The 19577-nt window shown below is 37.0% G+C and overlaps 2 protein-coding genes across 2 annotated transcripts in view; one reads left to right on the forward strand and one right to left on the reverse strand.

Annotated features, from left to right (window-relative positions):
• Positions 1–2249: 2249 nt before the first annotated feature.
• On the reverse strand, positions 2250–6108 carry LOC123867738 (methionine aminopeptidase 1). Its single transcript, XM_045909965.1, has 6 exons — positions 5918–6108; positions 5401–5671; positions 4824–4995; positions 4012–4306; positions 3109–3245; positions 2250–2530 (listed from the first exon to the last, which is right to left on the reverse strand). Exons 1-6 carry the CDS (start codon positions 6075–6077, stop codon positions 2429–2431), a joined length of 1137 nt encoding a protein of 378 aa, XP_045765921.1. The 5' UTR covers positions 6078–6108; the 3' UTR covers positions 2250–2428.
• A 5768-nt stretch (positions 6109–11876) lies between these two features.
• Positions 11877–19577, forward strand: part of LOC123867726 (tolloid-like protein 1) — a 116107-nt gene continuing 108406 nt past the window's right edge. Inside the window, exon 1 of the mRNA XM_045909903.1 lies at positions 11877–11974. The gene's annotated coding sequence lies outside the window, so the exon portion shown is untranslated. The remainder of the gene's footprint in view (positions 11975–19577) is intronic.

A 19577-nucleotide genomic window follows, 5' to 3' on the forward strand; every position in this document is an offset into this window, starting at 1 on the left:
TTTTTACTTTAAGGTTCTAACTATGCATTTAGAAATGTCATTAGAGTAAATAGCCACCTACAATAATAATTATGTAAAAAGCCAAATTATTATTTATTATTAATAAATAAATAAACTAACGAAATTAAATGGGAATTCATTTCATTATACAGTCCGACAAGGCTCTTTTGGCGCGTGGCCAAAATCGGAACTAAAGCCGCCATCTAGAGAATAATGCACTAGTTGTTAATTCGCTGTGTCGGCATAAAGCGACAACTGCGCCCTCACTCAAGTGCCAAAAGAGCATTGTCGGACTGTATTGTATTTAAAGAAATTGAACTGACAAAATAATATTATGGCCAAGGCACATTGGCGGAGAGGGACGCGAAGCATGAAGAATATAGCAATGTATTCTAAAAAGTTTGAAATTTTTAACTCTACTTCCACTAACAAAATATTTATGTAGGTACCTAGTGAATTTGGAATTGTCCCAAAACTCATTAACTTTTCAAAGAAAGGTCAATTATCATTCAAAGTAAATGCAAAAGAAATTAAAATTATCTGTAGTAAGATCCACTCTGTCGACAAGTTTTGTACAAAATATCAAATGGAGTAGATTTTCAAAAAAATACTTCATTCATAGGACTCATGATTCTTCTCTTATAACTAATACATTAAAGATGAATGATTGTTTTGAAATAGGAATTGCTATAGAATAGGAGAAACAGGGGATCTTAAAAAACAAGAGTTATTTTAAGATATTCTTAAATTTTAATGGTCTTTGACCTTTTACATTTGTTTAAAATACGTTACGGCCGAATACAGAAACAGTATTAAACGTCTCCAAACCCTAAGTGGCTGTTTTTTGACATTTGCGGCTTTACTAATAAAGGTTGGTTAGCGTGTGAATAGTTAAACAGTAATTTCTGTCTTTCGGTCGTCAGTAAGAACTTTTGAAAGAAGACAAAGCATCGTTTAACTAAACAACCACTAATCAACGTTTGTTAGTAATGCTGTTGTTGTATCTACAAAATATCAAAAATCATGGACACTTACGGCCGAATACAGACACAATACAATAATATTAATATAAAATAATGTATTAACATTATAAAATAATAGATTAAAGACACAAAAGATATTTACCACAAAACGGTTTTTGCATTAGAGTAGCTGATCCACCCAGCTTTGCTCGAGCAGAATTTGATGTAATATCTATATGCATAATATATTATGGCCTGTTACTTATGAATAAAGTAGCTTTCTAATAGTAAAAGAATTCTTAACATCAGTTTAGCATTTCAGAGTTTATTGGTCACAAACAAATCTTTCCTTTTTTTAATAATAACAATTTTATTAGTAGACAATGGCGTCGATTCTGATGTCCTTCTCCAAGATAGATTTAGAGTGCATGTCTACATCCTTTCCTTTTCAATATTGCTAAAAAAGACGGAAAAAGAATTTCGAACTAAATAATCTAAATCTGAGAGCTACTCTGCTTTAAACAAAATGCTCAAGTCTGGCAACGAAAGTCACGAGGTTTGACAGTTTTAAATTAAACTAAATTCGTTTATCCTTTTCTTATCACAATGTTAAGAAAAAGATGCCAATACTCAAAAATTTCATTTCCATAAGAGTCAGTACTACTGTCTAAACTCTAAGTAAAACAGTGTTTTGTACAAACGCTTTTAATATTTTTTTTCTTTATTGTTCACAAACATTTAACTATACATACATTAATTATAAACACAGGCAGCCATCCTCTGTAAACTGTGAAAGTTTATGTGAGGATGAGGAAATAACGTCCTAAAACAAGTTCAGTATTCGGCCGATTTCATCATTCAAAAATCATACTCCATAATAATTGTTTCACATACATTTTTGTAAAATATAGTCTAACCATCCACTGAGATTTTACAACTTAACTCATAATCTAACATCAAAAATACCTAGTAAACATTCTTTAAGAATCACACTGCAAAATTGAAAAGGTAGGTGGCTGATTCTGTTGTGTTAATTTTGCTGTCTGGCGGGAGGCTTCGGTCGTGGCTAGTTACCACTATACTGGCAAAGCTGTGCCGCCAAGCGATGTAGCATTCCGGTACAATACTATGTAGAAACCAAAGGGGATATGGGTTTCATAAAACTGCCATACCCCTTCCGAGTTAGCCCGCTTTCATCTTAGACTGCATCATGGGTTACCACTAGGTGGTTAGTTAAAAAAAACCTTGGGGTCTTTCTTTCTTTCTTTCTTCTCTCTGGGCTGGTTTCCGCACTTAAAAACCTTGGGGTCTATCGGGTTTTCGAACTATGTTCGCCCATTGCCACTTCAGCTTCACAACCCGTTGAACTGAATCGGCTTCTCTATATAGTTTTGTAGTAATTTCTAAATAATATCTTTGTAAAGCATCTCAGTGGATGTAGTGTTGTATAAAAGTCATAGCTAGCACTATTGTAGAGTCTCGAGTTGGTCCATGAACCAAGGCCGTCCGGACGCGCGTTTCGTGAGTATGTCGCAACCAGTCTCCGTTACAAGAAGAGTTTGTTCAAACTGGAACAAAAATTTATAAATGCTGAGTTTGAGACTAAAGTGAGCTCTACACTCGCGGCGCGAACGGCCGCGAAAGCCCGCGACAACTGCGAATCACGAGTGTAGATGTTGTTCACGCCTTCGCGTTCGCGCTTCGCGCCTTTCCCCGATCAGTGTCGGTTTTTGGTCCAAAGTCAAGGGAAAAGTCCAAAGTCATGAACAAGACTGAAAATTTGCGAGTGTGGAGGGACACAGTTCACGCGTGGATCGCGGCATACATTCACGGTGTGAAATAACGGCGCGACTTCACGTGCGAGTGTAGAGCCGGCTTAACACAATGACTCGCGTTCTAATTTCTAATGCAATCAGTACCAAAGAAATGTCACTCAAACTATCAATTTGGGACAAAAAAAAAACATGTAAGACAATAAATACATGTGTCTCTTATGTTATGTCTGGGACTCCACCACTGGTCTGGAGAAGCATTTTCTTTATTTATTTATTTTTATATACCTTTTTTTTTTATTTATCTTTAGCTAATTTATTGGGAAGCAATGGCCCGCCTTCATAACTCCCGCTTCTGTTCTGTATCAACTCACCTGTGCAGATCTGGAGCCATCAGCAGTTACGGCGGTCCAGTGGTCCGGCCACTGCTCGTCGCGCCAGCCGCCCTCGTTGATCATCGGCTCTATGGTGAAGCAATGGCCCGGCTTCATCACTCCTACAGCTTTGTTCTCTGTAAAACCGACCAAGTGCGAATCAGACTCGCGCACCGAGGGTTCCGTACTCTAGTAATTTTTGCAACATTTTGCACAATAAATCAAAAACTATTATGCATAAAAATATATAAAAATCTGTTTTAGAATATAAAGGTAAAGCCCTTTCATATGATACCCCACTTGGTATCGTTATCTTACTTTGAAAATTGAACTTCACGGGTTTTGGATTTATTCCTTTACTTGTGCTGTAATATCTACCTACCTGCCAAATTTCATGATTCTAAGTCAACTGGAAGTACCTTATAGGTTTTCTGAACAGATACGACGGACGGACGGACAGACAGACAGACAGATAGACAAACAGACAACAAAGTGATAAAGATAAGGGTTCTATTTTTCCTTTTGAGGTACGGAACCCTAAAAATGTAAATAAAGTATATTGTCACTTTTTGTAACCTGTTGGCAACACCAACAAAATATAATCTGTAACATATGATAGTCAGTCACTCTTGACATTTTTCTTTTATTATTTTATCCCTTGGTTTTATTCGTGGAAGCGAGAACATTGAACCTGTGCCTAACACTAAAACATAACCAACTCTCCAAAAATCTCAGACACCCATTTTGATTTATTTAACTTGTTTTGATGGCTTTTTTGCAATGTTTTCCTGTTTGTGTTGTTCCTCATTTATAAGGAAACACAGAAGATGATATCAGATGATGATATATTTTTTTATATGAGAAAACTGAAACTGCGAACAAGAACAATAATATTCAACTTACTTGCATAATGCGGTACATTAGGCGCTGTATGAAACAGCCTGTGTATTCCATGACCACAATATGACCGCACCACACTCAACCCATTTGCCTGAGCGTGCTTTTGTATGACATTCCCAATTTCCCTATACTTCTCACCAGGTTTGACAATCTCTATAGCTTTCTGTAAGCATTCGTATGTAACTTGAACAAGTTTCCGGGAAGACTCCGGAACGTTACCAACAAAGAAAGTCTCGTTCAAATCACCATGGAACTCTCTGTGGTATACCGTCACATCAACGTTGCATATGTCACCATCCTGCAAAGAACAAAACAATTACATATGACACTACTAGCAACCACTCGCGGTTTCACTCAGCGAAAATATAAATCCTTTTATTTTCTCTTGGCAATTTCCAAAAATCTGACCTTATTTCTTATCTAGGAAACCTCTGTACAAAATTTCAAATGTGAAGGTATACAAGTTTGTTGGTTTGTCCTTCAATCACGTCGCAACAGAGCAACAGATCAATGAGATTTATACATGGGTATTATAGTCAACCTAGAGAGTGGCATAAGCGGCCACATCTTTTGATTGTGTTGATTTATAAGTTTGATTTTTTTCACAGCTATTGGGGATTGTAGAGCAGAGTATTGCATATTAAATTAAACTTTTATTTTAGAAAAAAAAAGAATATTAGCCATGCTAATCATGACTAATACCTACCTGTTCCTGAGAAAAAGACAGACAGACAGACAACAAAGTGATGTGAGTGTACCTTTTGCCCTTTTAGGTACAAACCCCTAAAAGTATAAAACAAGGTATTTATCTATACCTGCAGTGGACGCAAGTCAGGTATTCCATGGCAGATGACTTCATTGACTGAAGTGCAGCAGCTGTTGGGGAAGTTGTGATAGTTCAGAGGACTCGGGTAGCACTCCCGCTCAATGCAAGCTTCGTGCACTACTCTGTCTATCTCATCTGTTGTTACGCCTACATCACAAACTCTGAAAATGCAAGAAAATGCATATAAAATTGCTAATTATTGCTCTGAATTAAGTATAGTTTATTTCTAGTTTCATCCATGTTTGATTGTCATCTGGGTCTAATTAGTATGGTTAATAAGATTGTGAGTACTCTTACTTTTCAGTATAAAATGAAGCCTACATGTCTCCAGGATGCAAGCTATCTCTGTACTAAATGGGCCATGAATAGTTGACAGACAGGCAGATAAACAGACATACTTTAGCATTAATTTCAGTATAGATTAAGTACACACAATAAATGACACAAGAAAATCCAATCCAATCTGTATGCATCCACTGTTGCACATAGGCCTTTTCAAGATTGCACCACCAAACAAGAGAAAATACAAGAGCATAATAGTTATCATTAAAAAGGTATGCTCATACTTGGCAGCTTCATCCAAAACTTCTCTCCCAAGTCTACAAGCAACTCGCATTCCTTCTATCTCTTCATCATCCAGCACCTTGATCTGTCCAGAGCCCTTAGCCGCATTCTCCGAAGCTGGAAACCCTGTTGGATGATCAGCATAGTCCGGGCGGCCTATATGTGGTGGAACACTACGTTTGGGCCCTGGTGGGAAAGGCCTCAGCTTTCCAGTAAAGTTGTATGATGGCCATGGATTGTATTCCACGCCTGACCCATCTGTACTCTCACCTTCTACAACAAGAATTAAAAGAAATTGGTGCCCGGTAATGACAAGTAGCTGGTAATTCAAATGAAACATTAAGCTTGTTTTATCAATTAATGACGCAGTAAAGTAGACCAAATTAAATTAAACACTGTTAGTATAAGTTTTTACGCTGGTCGAAAACTTTCTGTATATATTGTTATAGGATTCGGTACCAAACGAAAATCATGGAATGGACTTTTCGCCCTCTAAAACATAACCTACAAATCACTTACTCGCTAGAGAATGGATGATTTTATGTGATTTCCACGATTTCTTGAAGCAGTCCTGGTTGCAGAAGAATGAACCTTGAATCCCGAGTTTGATACATGTCGGACATTGGAGCTGTGCAATAGATTTACAGCCGGGAGTTTCGCACATTCCAATTCCGGCCATTTTTGCTTTTATTAAAAAATTCAAATTGACATTTGATTTTGACACTGATGTTTGGATGTTTGACAGCAGTGTTTCCACTTACGATTTTGGTTTTACTTACCTTAGTTAGTTTTTGTACAAACTCGCCATAATATAAATTAAGTAAGTAAATTAGGTAAGTTATGTACCTTACCTTGAATTTTTCTTAACAAATACCTCGACAATTTAATTCACGTATTATTTTAACTATCTTTAACGGTTTTATAATATCATTTCACGATCCTAATAAGTATAAGAGAGTCTTGTGAAAAAAGGAGTTTGGTTATCGTTTTCTTCCATTATGAAATTATAATACTTCCATTATGAAGAATGTTTTTTTTCATTTAACGTTTTTCAAGCCCTTATCTTATTCTTATTTATCTTCTTTGATGAATCATATAGGTATCTAAAAAATTGGGTGGGTTTAAAAAAATAGAGTTACCACCTGAAGTTCTATTTTACTCCAAATAATTACCCCCTCCTTGTCAACATAAAAACGCCCTAAGTCGTATATTTTCCCTCTAAAATAGGGCGAAATTCCTAAAAGTGAAAACACTGGCTGACATTGATAATTATGCAATGTGACAGCTGCCAGTCAGTCTCCGGATTCGTGGTCTGTGCTGCCAGTGCTAGTGGTCCACAGAAATAAAATAGCCATAGATAAAAACAATAATATCGATATCACATGGATAATATTACGAATTTATTAGGTAATCGATTTTAATTTTATATTAATACTAGATGTGATGATGCTCACCCCGATAATAGTAGCGCGTAGAGATTAGTTACATACTACACAGGTGATATTATCTTCACAGAGATCAGCTATCTTGATCTAGCGCGCAAACACAAGTGAACTCTCCATTTTTATTCCCTTAGCTGCTCTCCTTCACATAAAGTCGGATAGGACAGCGAACTGATACGACCAGAAAACATCAGGCGTAGATTTAGGTGCTCTCCGAGTTTCGAGAGTGAAACACCGCCAACTTCCTTACTTACCTAGTTACTATAATGTTCATAACTCCAAGTTACTAATTTCTTGAAAAAAATCATATAAATAGGTATGTACTTACCTACTCTGTCTCGCGTACACTGTAGGTAGTTACTTACATTATTCATTGCCACGTTAATTCTTTACATTATTATGAATTAGCTTTAAATCCCACTCTTCAAAAGAAACGTAGCTTTCACTTACTGAATATAGTCTGCCGAAGCTGGAAGATCCATCCTTCCGAAAGATCGGCGGATCGTATCAGAGAATTCCTCATCCTCACGTACAAAACATTCAAAGCCGATACGAGTTCACTGGCATTCATTGCAAAAATAACACGAAAATTGAATCAAAAATATTTTAGGACTAACCCTAACAAAAATATAAATATTGACCTTGAAACTTAGAGCCCTAATACACTGGGACGCCAAGGTGACGTCACTAGCTACGTAGCCATAGCTACCTCTGGCTATAGTGCGTTTCATCAAATAGTACCTATGGCGTTATGTTGGGTGGTCATTGGCACCATATTGGCATGAGAAGACGCAGATTTTGTTTATTTTCATTTGATTTTCATTTCATTCATTCAGGAAAATCAAATGAAAATAAACAAAATCTGCGTCTTCTTATGCAAATATGGTGCCAATGACCACCCAACATAACGCCATAGGTACTATTCGATGAAACGCACTATACCTAGTTACCGTAGCCAATGAGGTTGCCAAATAAGTAACACAACAAAACGAGGATAACAATAGCGAACACAATTTGTCAAGCGTAACACACCTAGTTGTACAACACAAAATACTTGGCTATGAGGTCGCCAGAGTATTGAGTCTTCACATAGGGACCGGTCGGTCGCAGCTACGCTTCCAAATTGGTGACGTCGCCAGTCCGAAGAAATGAGTAAAATGTTTGGATATGTAGCCAGCGGCATCCCAGTATGGTAGCGCTCTACATGAATTCGCCGCGTATTTATCGACGATTGACTTCACGCGTTCTATTTTCGACGTGTTTATTATTTTATTTCTTCCAGCTGGAGTGGAGGAACGTCCACTATCAACGGCGTTCGTATAAAAACTTTTAATTTATACTAGAACCATAATATGATGCCTGCGACTTCGATCGCGTGGATTTAGGGTTTTTAAATATTTTACGGGAACTCTAATTTTCCGGGATAAAATAGTGTGTACGAGATGTTAGCTACAATATCCCGAAAATTGGGTGGATGGGCCGTAAAACAGATAGACAGAGAGACACATTACCTATCTACCTAGTTTTGTGTTGTGCCTATCTACTTTCGCATTTCTAGTGTAGTGTACCTACGTAATTCTAATCCGCGATCCGTATTTCCTACCAATTACTATCCGGGTATCTTTAAAACAAGAGTGAATAGGCATCTTCTAGGTAAACGCATCCTGTCTTAGGCCATATCATCACTCTCCATCATGTGTGTAAATAAATAAATGTGTGATTGTGGTGAAGCGCTTGCCTATCCATACTAATATTATAAATGAGAAAATGTGTCTGTCTGTCTTTATATCCGTCTGTCTGTATGTCTGCCTGATACCTTTTCACGGCCCAACAGTGAAACCGATTCTGACGAAATTTGGGACAGGATTAGCTTATATCCCGGAGACGGACATAGGCTACTTTTTATCTCGGAAAATCAAAGACTTCCTGCGGGATGCCTAAAGACCCATCCACTTAACCGATTTGTATGAAATTTGGTACTGAAGTAGCTTCCGTCCCTGTATTCGAAATAGGCAACATTTATCCCGGAAAATCAAATAGTTCCCACGGGATCTATAAAAATCTAAATCCACGCGGACGAAGTCGCGGGCATCCTGTAGTCCGGAGGCGTTTTACATGACAACAACTATACCAGCACAAGCTGTGTCACTAGGTAGGTACAATGTGTTTGCACCTTTAGTTGCCTAATTGTACCCACACAACCTCATTTCCCGCCCAAGACAAACAGCCTTAATGCTTAACAACTCGTTACAGACGCAACACGGCAAATATTTTCTTACTACGCTGGAGCTATAAACAATCCCGTTTGGACAACCCTGAGTTAATAACATAGACCGTATCTATGGATATAATACGTAAAAATTAATTCTCACTCGCCATTTTGATCTAATGTATCAAATATCGTGTCAAAAGTATGATTTTAGAACTTATTTTAAAGTTGAGCCGTATTTTTCACATGATAGTTGACCGCTACAGTTAAAATGGCGCGTGAGAAGTCATTTTGTACGGACTATAATTGCTCGGAGAAACGCGTAAGCGACGCGATTTGCTTGGTGCTTTAGACTTTCTGGAGTTACCTTCTGTCTATCCAATTTTGACGAAATTTAGTACAGAATCACCCCTAGGATGGACATCATTTTATGCTACGTTTCATTAAAAATCAAAAAGTTCTAGCCTCTTTCCTAGGAGTTTTTCCTAGGATATTTAAAAAACCTAAATCCACGCGGACAAAGTCGCGGGTATTATCTAGTATTTACCATTGATAAGTAGATATTTAGAGAGGCGGGAAAATAAAGGTTTCCAATGAGAGTCCTCTTAGAGGTAGCTCTTGACTCATGGTGATATCAGTACAATAGTACGTACGCTGGGTACCGAGTGCAGTGATGGCTTATTTTTTCTTACACAAAAATAAGTTTTTCCTCTTCAAAACACAAAATCCACGTAAATGAAGACGTGGACACCAGCTAGTTTTTTCATTAGGTAATAAGTAGGTACCTAGGTATTTAGATAGGCGGGAAAATAAAGGTTTCCAATGAGAGTCCATTGCCAGAGGCCGGATACGCCACTTCCGGCGCGACGACGAGCCCACTTGGCGCCCGCAAACGGTCGCACCACTAATTTTCCGGTTTCCATCCCGAAAAGGGAAATGCAAAACCTCGTATAAAATTTTACGACATATTTTTAAGCTTATAAGAATGAATATTAACTTTTGAGTGTGTGAGTGTAGGCACAGACAGGGTTTCTATATAAATTAGAATATTTTGATATTCAGATGTCTTTCTCAAATTCAGTGACAAGTCCCTGGAATGTTAACGTGGAAACGGGTTTATCAATCAATTATTTACTAGCTGCAAATGCAGGTGAACAAACATGTTAATATTCACTTTTTATCACCACATTTACCATGCAATGGCGTCAATGCAATAGTGACAGACAACAAAGTGATCCTATAGTATTTCGTTTTTCCTTTTGAGGCATGGAACCCTAAAAATGTTGTTTGCCTCATTGCTGTGAGTCGTAACCCCAGCAATCGATTGGTACATGCGTTGTTATAAAGGACACGCGTCTTTCAAATAAATGATTTCATGAGCCGTGAAAACGTAGCAGACAGACAGACACTTTCACATATTTTATAATATTATAGAGTATGGATCAATAAAATTAAGAGCCAGGCTTTACAAAATAGGCTTCGTGCTTGTTCGACGTGCAGCTTAGCATTGAGAGCTTTGTTACGCAGAGCCAACGAAGGCTTGACACAATGACAGATATCTTGTTCCAAGCTACTGACCACAGCTGTTCAGGCTTTACCTCTAATCCACGTTCAAGGTATTATTCGCTTTAAACCAACTTTAAGCTTAACAAATCCTTTTTGGATGGGAACAAACTTTGATCGACTCTTTTGTTCGTCGCTTTAATCTTTTTAACCGATTTCAGTGGTCTGGGACTCTCTTTTTAGGGTTCCATCAATAAAACAAGGAACCTTATAGTTTTGTCCAGGCCGTCTGTTTAAATTTTAAAAATAAACTAGATATAAGAGCTGTAAAGCTGAAAAGCACAATTGCAAAAATTTGTTGCCGCTACACAAAAGCATATTAATTTCTTTTGAAAAACAAAATTTTTTTTTGGGACCTCGTGAAAAGTAAGAGCTGAAGAAATAATTTGATACAAGTACATTTTTGTACATTTACGTACGGTACATTTTTGGTACAGAATCCTGACAACATAGAAAATCTGTAAATTTTGAAACGTGCTTACCTGCTCAATCTGAATAAAATGCTCTTAGAATCGCGCAATAAGCATTTCGAGCGAACACTGTTACCTATTTGTAGAGATGGCCATTATTCTACTTTTGAATTATTTTGACTTGGTAGAATTATTATTTTTAGAGATGGCCATTATTCTACTTTTGAATTATTTTGACTTAGTAGAATTTTTATTTTTCTACCCTCACTGGGTTTTACAGGCGATTTTTACGGTAAGTGACTTTCCACTAATAACAATACTTGTGTACATTAATTTAACTAGGAACTAAGATTAATAAGATTAGGGAAAGTGAATATTCGCACTCGTAAGTGCAAAAATTAACTTTCCGTGAAGCGTAGCAAACGATAACTAGATTTTTTCCCTTTTTTATACAAGTGACCTCGCTCGCGCGCTCTTTAGCGTCTTAGCTTGGGTAGATGGCCCTGCGTGCGCGAAATTTAAGCAAATTAAGTGTAATAATTTTAAAACTTTCTGAGATTCAGCTTCGTGATTTTTCACAAGTTATTTAAAGTAGGGTTGCAAGTATAATATTAGGTAGGTACGGTACTCAAAGACGTTGCTTCATGATGACCACGACCGCTCTGTCAAGAGTGACACGACAAAGAAGAAGGTACGGTACTTATATGTAGAAAAGACTTATTACTTGATTTTTCTGATGCTAGCTGTAAAATGGTCCATCTCTGATGTTAACACGTCATTTTCACTTTTCCGTATGATAATGTGATCCCCCAGTTTCTCACCCCTCGGGGATGCGTCAGATCGTCCCGGGCAACCGTAGCGGGTGGACACTTTCCACTCCGGCTTAGCTAGAAAGCTGAGGTCGCGAACTTCTATACGTACGAGTGGTGTTGGTGAAATTATACGAATTACTGTAAGTATTTTCCTAACATTTTTATCGGTGTTAAAAGTTTCTTGTACTTGTCTATGTATTTTTTAACCCCCAACCCAAAAAGAGGGGTGTTATAAATTTGACGTGTGTATCTGTGTATCTGTCTGTGGCATCGTAGCTCCTACACTACTGAACCGATTTCAATTTAGTTTTTTTTGTTCGAGAGGTGGCTTGATCGAGAGTGTGTAACCTTCACTTATCGGGGGTGTAATAAATTTTTAATCTACACTTGTGGCTTAAGATATTTGTTTTATTATTACAAAAAAAAAAACGGTTTATATTTTAATGAAATATTATATAATTACTTACTAAATGCTGCGCAAAATTTAAAAAATTATAAGTACTGTTATGTACCTATTATGCATTTTTTTTATGGAAAGTTTTTCATTGTAATTACTTTGTTCGTGCCTGTAAAAGTTCAACTTATGTTAGGGTTAAAAAAACCGGCCAAGTGCGAGTAAGACTCGCACACCGTGGGTTCCGTACTCAGGTATCTTTTCTGACATTTTGCACCATAAATCAAAAACTATTGTGCGTAAAAATAAATAAAAATCTGTTTAAGAATGTACAGGTAAAGCCTTTTCATATGATATCCCACAATGGTATAGGTTTCTTACTTTGCAAATTTAAACACTTATTTATTTATTTTTAATGATGTGACCAGAAATTTTCGGTTTTTCGGATTTATTCCTTTACTTGTGCTATAAGATCTACCTACTTGCATTTCATGATTCTAAGTCAACGGGAAGTACCCAATAGGTTTTCTTGACAGACACGAGGACAGACGGACAGACAGACAACAAAGTGATCCTATAAGGGTTCCGTTTTTCCTTTTGAGGTATGGAACCCTAAAAATGGGTTCACGTGAAAAAATAAGTAAGTATCAAATATTATAGTAATTAGTTTGTGTCTATGTATTTTTAACCCCCGATCTAAAAAGAGGGTTGTTATAAGTTTGACGTGTGTATCTGTGTATCTGTCTGTGGCATCGTAGCTCCTTAACTAATGAACCGATTTTAATTTAGTTTTTTTTTTTGTTTGAAAGGTGGCTTGATCGAGAGTGTTCTTAGCTATAATCCAAGAAAATCGGTTAAGCCGTTTGAAAGTTATCAGCTCTTTTCTAATTATTACTGTAACCTTCACTTGTCGGGGCTGTTATATTATTTTTAATTTACACTTGTTACATGCAATGTTAGAATGTCGTTTGATATTAATCACGAGACTGCAGCAGAAAACTACTACTATAAATCCAAAACGTAGTAAAAGTTACCCATAACACTCGAGTAGGCATAGCGAAATAAAAAAGCAAAACCAAAACGTATGTAAAACGGAACTCGTTCTAAGCATAGTGGAAAATAACTTTGGGAACATTGTACCTACGATCCGTTGGCATAGTTCCGTACGGCAAAATGGATTTTCCCTCAGTTTTTTACTAGGCGATTTGTTAGATTTTAGTACGTTGGTATGTTTCGAAAAGGTCGCCAAGTGCGAACTCTACGTACGAGTAAGATAAAGGGTTCTGTATCTTATTTAATAAAGTATTTACAGGAATAGCTTTTTGGTGAATGAAAATCTATGTTTTACTCCAGATATAGTACCTATCCATAATTTTATTGGTAACTCATGCTGAACATGGGTTTTGTCTCAAAATGAAGAAGTTTAAGCCATAGTCCAACATGCTGGCCCAGTGTGTATTGGCAGATTTCATCTACCTTTGAGAACATAACGAACAACAATGCAGGTGAACACGATGTTTTCTTTTACCGTTAAAGCAAGTGATATTTTAATTGCAAAATTCAAAATTCAAAATATTTTTATTCAATTAAACTTTTATAAGTGCTTTTGAATCGTCAAAATAATCTACCACTGGTTCGGAATGCCGTTCCTACTGAGAAGAACCAGCAAGAAACTCGGCGGTTGCTCTTTTCAAGTATTCAATTTACAATAATATGCCATACCGTAAACAAGCTATTGCAGCGCCGTGTATTGCTGGAGTGAGTTAAATCCAACTTAAAACTAACATAACTCCGAAAAATTCCTGTTGCGTGAAAATAGAACCCCTGACCCAGTTACGATGAAGCCGACGTCTAAACTCTTAATCACTAGGCAGTCTGAAAACAAAGTTGCAATTTGTGTTTGTCTATTAACCTACTAGCGTAAAGTACCAAACTGATAAGTGTATTTAAATGCACACGGTTTCCACCACCATTTAGAACATTTTATGAGCAAATATTACAAATAATATTTACAAACAATGCAAACAAAGTCTCGTGAATCTGCAAGTCATTAAGTATAAAAAGCTTCAAGATTAATACTGGAAACCAATAATCAAGATACGGGTTTTTCAGGGGACCATTCAGATGAAATATTGTGTTATATTCAATCTTTATGCAATGTATCAAGGTTGAGTTTGACACACAAGGTCGTCTAAATAGTCCCCTAAAGAACCCCTTATCTTGACAATGAATTCCAGTATGTGAATTTCTTCGTTTTCCTATTAAAGTAGTAAGTAAATAAAACCTAATAAAAATTGGTTGTCTGTAAAGTCGGTTTAGTTGAACGTGACAACAAAGGCCGATTGTGCTTCTTTGTCGCTCGTTCCGCGCTCTCGCTTGCACTTCAAGTCTTACATGGAACGCCTCAGAGCGAGGTAACGCCGCATGAGTCATGTTTTTTCGTGTGTGCAGCCGGCTCTATCGAATCATAAGAGGTTGTCACGTCAAAAACCAACCTTTGTATACGCAGATATTTTACACAGCCATTTTTTTTCATTTTGCTCCCCGGGCCCCTAAAAGCAATTGGCGCGGAAAGAAAAGTTCTGGGCAGGCTAATGCAAGAGTTTTCTATCCATTTGAACGCACTTCAATATGTCGACAAGTGCCTTTAGGGGAGTCTAGCGTCTCGGGCTCTCAGACGTCTCTGCGAGTCAATATTCGATGACTCAGTATGTCTCATAAAATGCCTTCTGACTGTTTTTTCGTAACGCAATTTGCAAGAAGATTGTACGTTTTACTTAGAAAAAGATTTTGTAAAGGCATATTTTTTGGCACGTACATACAACGTTTTACTAAATAAGTACCTATTGTTATTTAGTTCAGTATCTTAGGTATTTAGGAGGAAAGTGCAACATCCACATAAACTCAAGAGAGTTTCAGGATGTCAAGCGGAATTATATACCTACACTATTATTTGGCTCAGATAAATAATTTAAAAAAAAGTAAAATTCAAAAAAAATCATATAAGGTCAAAATAATTCTTCACTAAGCTTCACTTATAAGCTAAATTCAATGGTTACAATTTTACTGCAAGAGTTGTCCATTTGAACGCACTTCAATAGGTTTCGAGTGCCTTTAGGGAGTCTATAGCGATCTATCAAGTCACTCAGACAACTTCTACGAGTCAATATTGAATGACTCGGTTCAGTAGGTGTAGGTATCACACTAATATTATAAAGGCGAAAGTTTGTATGTGTGTGTGTGTGTGTGTGTGTGTGTGTATGTTTGTTACTTCTTCACGCAAAAACTACTGGACGGATTTGGCTGAAATTTGGAATGGAGATAGATAATACAGCACATAGGCTCCTTTTTATCCCGGAAAATCTAAGAGTTCCCACGGGATTTCGAAAAACCTAAATCCGCGCGGGCGAAGTCGCGGGCGTCGGCTAGTATTCTATAAAACGCCGTCAAGGATGGAGGGAGGCTTTTTCTAAGTTCATTATTATACTTATCTTAACCTGCCTTGAGTTCTTGAGGGGGGGCTTAATTAGATGGAAAATCTACTTAAACATGTAGAGATTTTGTCGTAACCAAAAATTTAGGACTTTTCACGCACACATTTCACATTGAATACTTTTTAGAATTTTGTATGCTCTACACTTCCATTAGGTAATATTATAAATGCAAAAGTGTGTCTGTCTGTCTTTTGATTTATCGTGAAAAATGTCGAAAAAAAATACCTCCCCGCTTATCTCCGAAGTTTGCTTACCTATTGAAAAATTTTAAACAATTATGACCGAAATTTATGTATATTATACAGAAAAAAATAAAACCATCACTCTAAATAACATAGTTTTTTTTTTATATTAACAATAAACCCCTAAAAACAAAGTTGCTTTTGCGGTTCGTTAACAAAAGTGATTCTTACCGTTTTACGTCTTCTGTTGTACGTAACCCTGGGTGCGCAAGTCTGACTCGCACTTGCCCGGTTTTTTATTACATCATAAATTTCTGAGTTCGCGAGATACCAGATCTTTCATTTATTAGCATTTTCCACAAAGCGGTTCGCACTCCTTTCACCACGCCGTGCAATTTTCCATTTTCCTTTCGAAGAAAATTGTAACAATTAAATGGTGCTTATTTTATACTAGATGATGTCTTTGTCTTCGTGTTAAAAATTGATTAATTCTTTTAACAAGTAATTCAAAAGTTTTCAAAAAACCCTGACTGCGGTTTTCACTGCATCTTTTTCAGTCCGCACTCTATAAAATCCGCCATTTTGGTTTTTTTAATGTATGCACCCGTGTGACACTCGCGCCATCAAGACGAATCTAACGACGTATCATTTATCAAAATCGGTTGGGTCGTTGAGTAGTTACGAGCAGACATAGGAACGGACATAGGTACACACAATTATATTCTTAAAGGTCAAACGCAACTTTCTTATTGGGCTTCGCCGCAGTCGGGTAAAAAATCCTATGATTTTTAAAAAACCTAGATCCACGCGGGAATTCTTCGTCTTTCCAGAATAAAAAGTAGGCTATACCCGACCCTGTACCAAATTTCGTTAAAATTGGTAAAAAAATGAACCGTGAAAAGGTAGCAAAGAGACAGTCAGAGACACTTTTCATCATCATCATCATCAATTGACCATGAGTCTCCCCTCAGAATTCACAACATTTTGAAGAGCTCTTAGGCATGCAGGTTAGCTCACGATGTTTTCCTTCACCGTTAAAGAGACTAGGAACTATATAACTAGGAAAACCCTTGCAAAGAAACCAGGTACCAACTCGTGTCTAATATATCTAGGTATCTTATTTAAGCAAAAAAATCACCTGCAAACGATTCCATCGAACGTTTTTAACGAAGTCGTTAAACACGGCCCGATGATTACCGGACTGTATTAATTTCCATTCCCAACAACTCCTGCTGCAAATTGAATCAGAGATAGGATCGTCATTTCCATCGCTGAGTCGGCTGGACTGTACGAGGCGGGGGATTACGATTTTTAATGGGAATCTTGGATTCATTTTTGTGAGTGTGACAGACTGGAGTTTATCAGTCACAAGTTTAATGCTAGTTCTCCTCGCAATGTACGGTAAATGTTTAAAAAAAATTACAGACCATGAAACAGAAGATTTTTTTTTGGATTTTCAAATTAATAGTAGTACCTGCCAAAAATTAAAATTTCATAATTCGTAAATTAAAAGTTTTTTGTGCATTCGGAGCACTATTTAATACATTTACATGTCGATAACGCGACTTTGAAGTTGTTACCTATCCCAAAAATTGTCCAACCTGTCTAAAGAAGTGATCGCTGGATTTACCAATAGAGATGATGACTATTGATCAAATCAGTGACTTTTCATCAAGTGTAACAATAAAGAATGTTAATACAAGTGTAAATTAAAAATTTATAACACCCCCGACGATCCAAAGTATCTGAGTTTTCCAAAACATCATTTTCAAATAAATAATTATGTATTTAGGCAACGTCCATCTTGACAGCTTGACATTTGTCTATTGACATAATATTATGAACCTAACGGTTATCTAACCTTCTTTTCTACAAGAAAACTAGAAAAGAGCTGATAACTCTTAAACGGCTGAACCAATTTTTAAGATTATAGCTAAGAACACTCTCGATCAAGCCACCTTTCAAACAAAAAAAACTAAATTAAAATCAGTTCATTCGTTTAGGCGCTACGATGCCACAGACAGATACACAGATACACAGATACACAGATACACAGACACACAGATACACAGATACACACGTCAAACTTATAACACTCCTCTTTTTGGGTCGGGGGTTAAAAATAAGAATTTAAAAACACTCGGTTAGTAAGTAGGTAAGTATGGGAGCTTGCATGAAATACACAGATGTGACGTCATACACGTCTGACGTAATTTGACGTACTTTTTTTGGTTAAGTCGATAATTTAAAATAGTTAGCAAACTTAAAACTAGCAGCGAATGTGGATTTTACGAATTTTGGAAGAATAATTACCAAGAAATAATTTATCCCCATTCTTGTGGTCGCTAGATACAGCGGCATTTTTCTTACTGGAATCAGAGTAGCTTCCTCAGGGTGAACCATGTGTTTCCTAGATGGATGGTTGCTACGTTCATGCATTAGAGCATATAATAGTAGAAAATATACATCGATTCCATACAGTCTACAGTTGTACAGTATCTACACCCACTCTCTACATAAACGAAGCAAATCTGGATTACACTTTATAAGTGGATTTACTGAATTCCGGGGAAAATACTAGGACGAATTTACACTGTTAACTGGAAAGAGAATTCGTTTTAGTGCCCTAACGAGGTTGTCAATTTAGCAAATGGCTGATAATTTCGAGTTTGTAAATGTCACAGAAAGAGTTAGCGCGCACCACCGTAAATTTCCGTACGTATTTTTCCGCAAATCTGTGAGCTATAGAAGTACATAGAAGCGAGCACATCCCGACATTAATTCTGCACGGGATTTAGATTGATATAAATTCTTTACGGATTTTAAAACGCACCGCCACTCGCCGTACCGCAGTGCGCGCTCTCAGCAGCATCTATAAATACTCGTAGGTACGTATAAAAAGACTAGGCAGTCAGTCACTGACTGACTGACAAGTCTTTTCTCAATAGATCTATCAACTCACAGCCTCAACTGCTAGGCTTAGAAATGCTGTAGTAGTGTACGTGGGTATACTACCTAAGCGCTGTTTTTCAGGAAACTCCTGAAAAAAGTTTCGCTTGACAGTCCTAAATTGCTGAAAAGCCGCCAACGCTTGGCGGTTCCTCTGGTGCTACAATTGTTCATTGGGCGCCGTTAATCACTTAACATCATGCGAGCCGCATGCTCGTTTCCTTGCTATTTATATTTAAAAAATAATAAAAAAAAACAAGTAGCTCAGGTACTTGTCATGTCTTTGTCGCTTCGTTATTAAAATGAACTCGACTTTGGTCGTCGAATCAACTCTTCGAACTGAAGCTAGTTAAAGTAAAGTTGGCTGCTAAAGTAGTTTGAAAGCCCTTTCAAACAAAGCATAGGTAATATCTCTTGTCTTCTCTATAAAAACAAAGTTGCAAAGCGCTTACAACAGTTCTCGAAGGTTTTTTTTAATTTTACGATGAAAGTCCGAAAATCAAAGCTTTGACATTTTTAACCCCCGACCCAAAAAGGGGTGTTATAAGTTTGACGTGTCTATCTGTGTATCTGTCTGTGGCATCGTAGCTCCTAAACAAATGAGCCGATTTTAATTTAGTTTTTTTTGTTTGTAAGGCGGCTTGATCGAAAGTGTTCTTAGCTATAATCGAAGAAAATCGGTTCAGCCGTTTGAAAGTTATCAGCTCTTTTCTAGTTTTCTTAT

The sequence above is a fragment of the Maniola jurtina genome, chromosome 8 (genome assembly GCF_905333055.1).
Source record: "Maniola jurtina chromosome 8, ilManJurt1.1, whole genome shotgun sequence".
NCBI lineage: Eukaryota > Metazoa > Arthropoda > Insecta > Lepidoptera > Nymphalidae > Maniola > Maniola jurtina.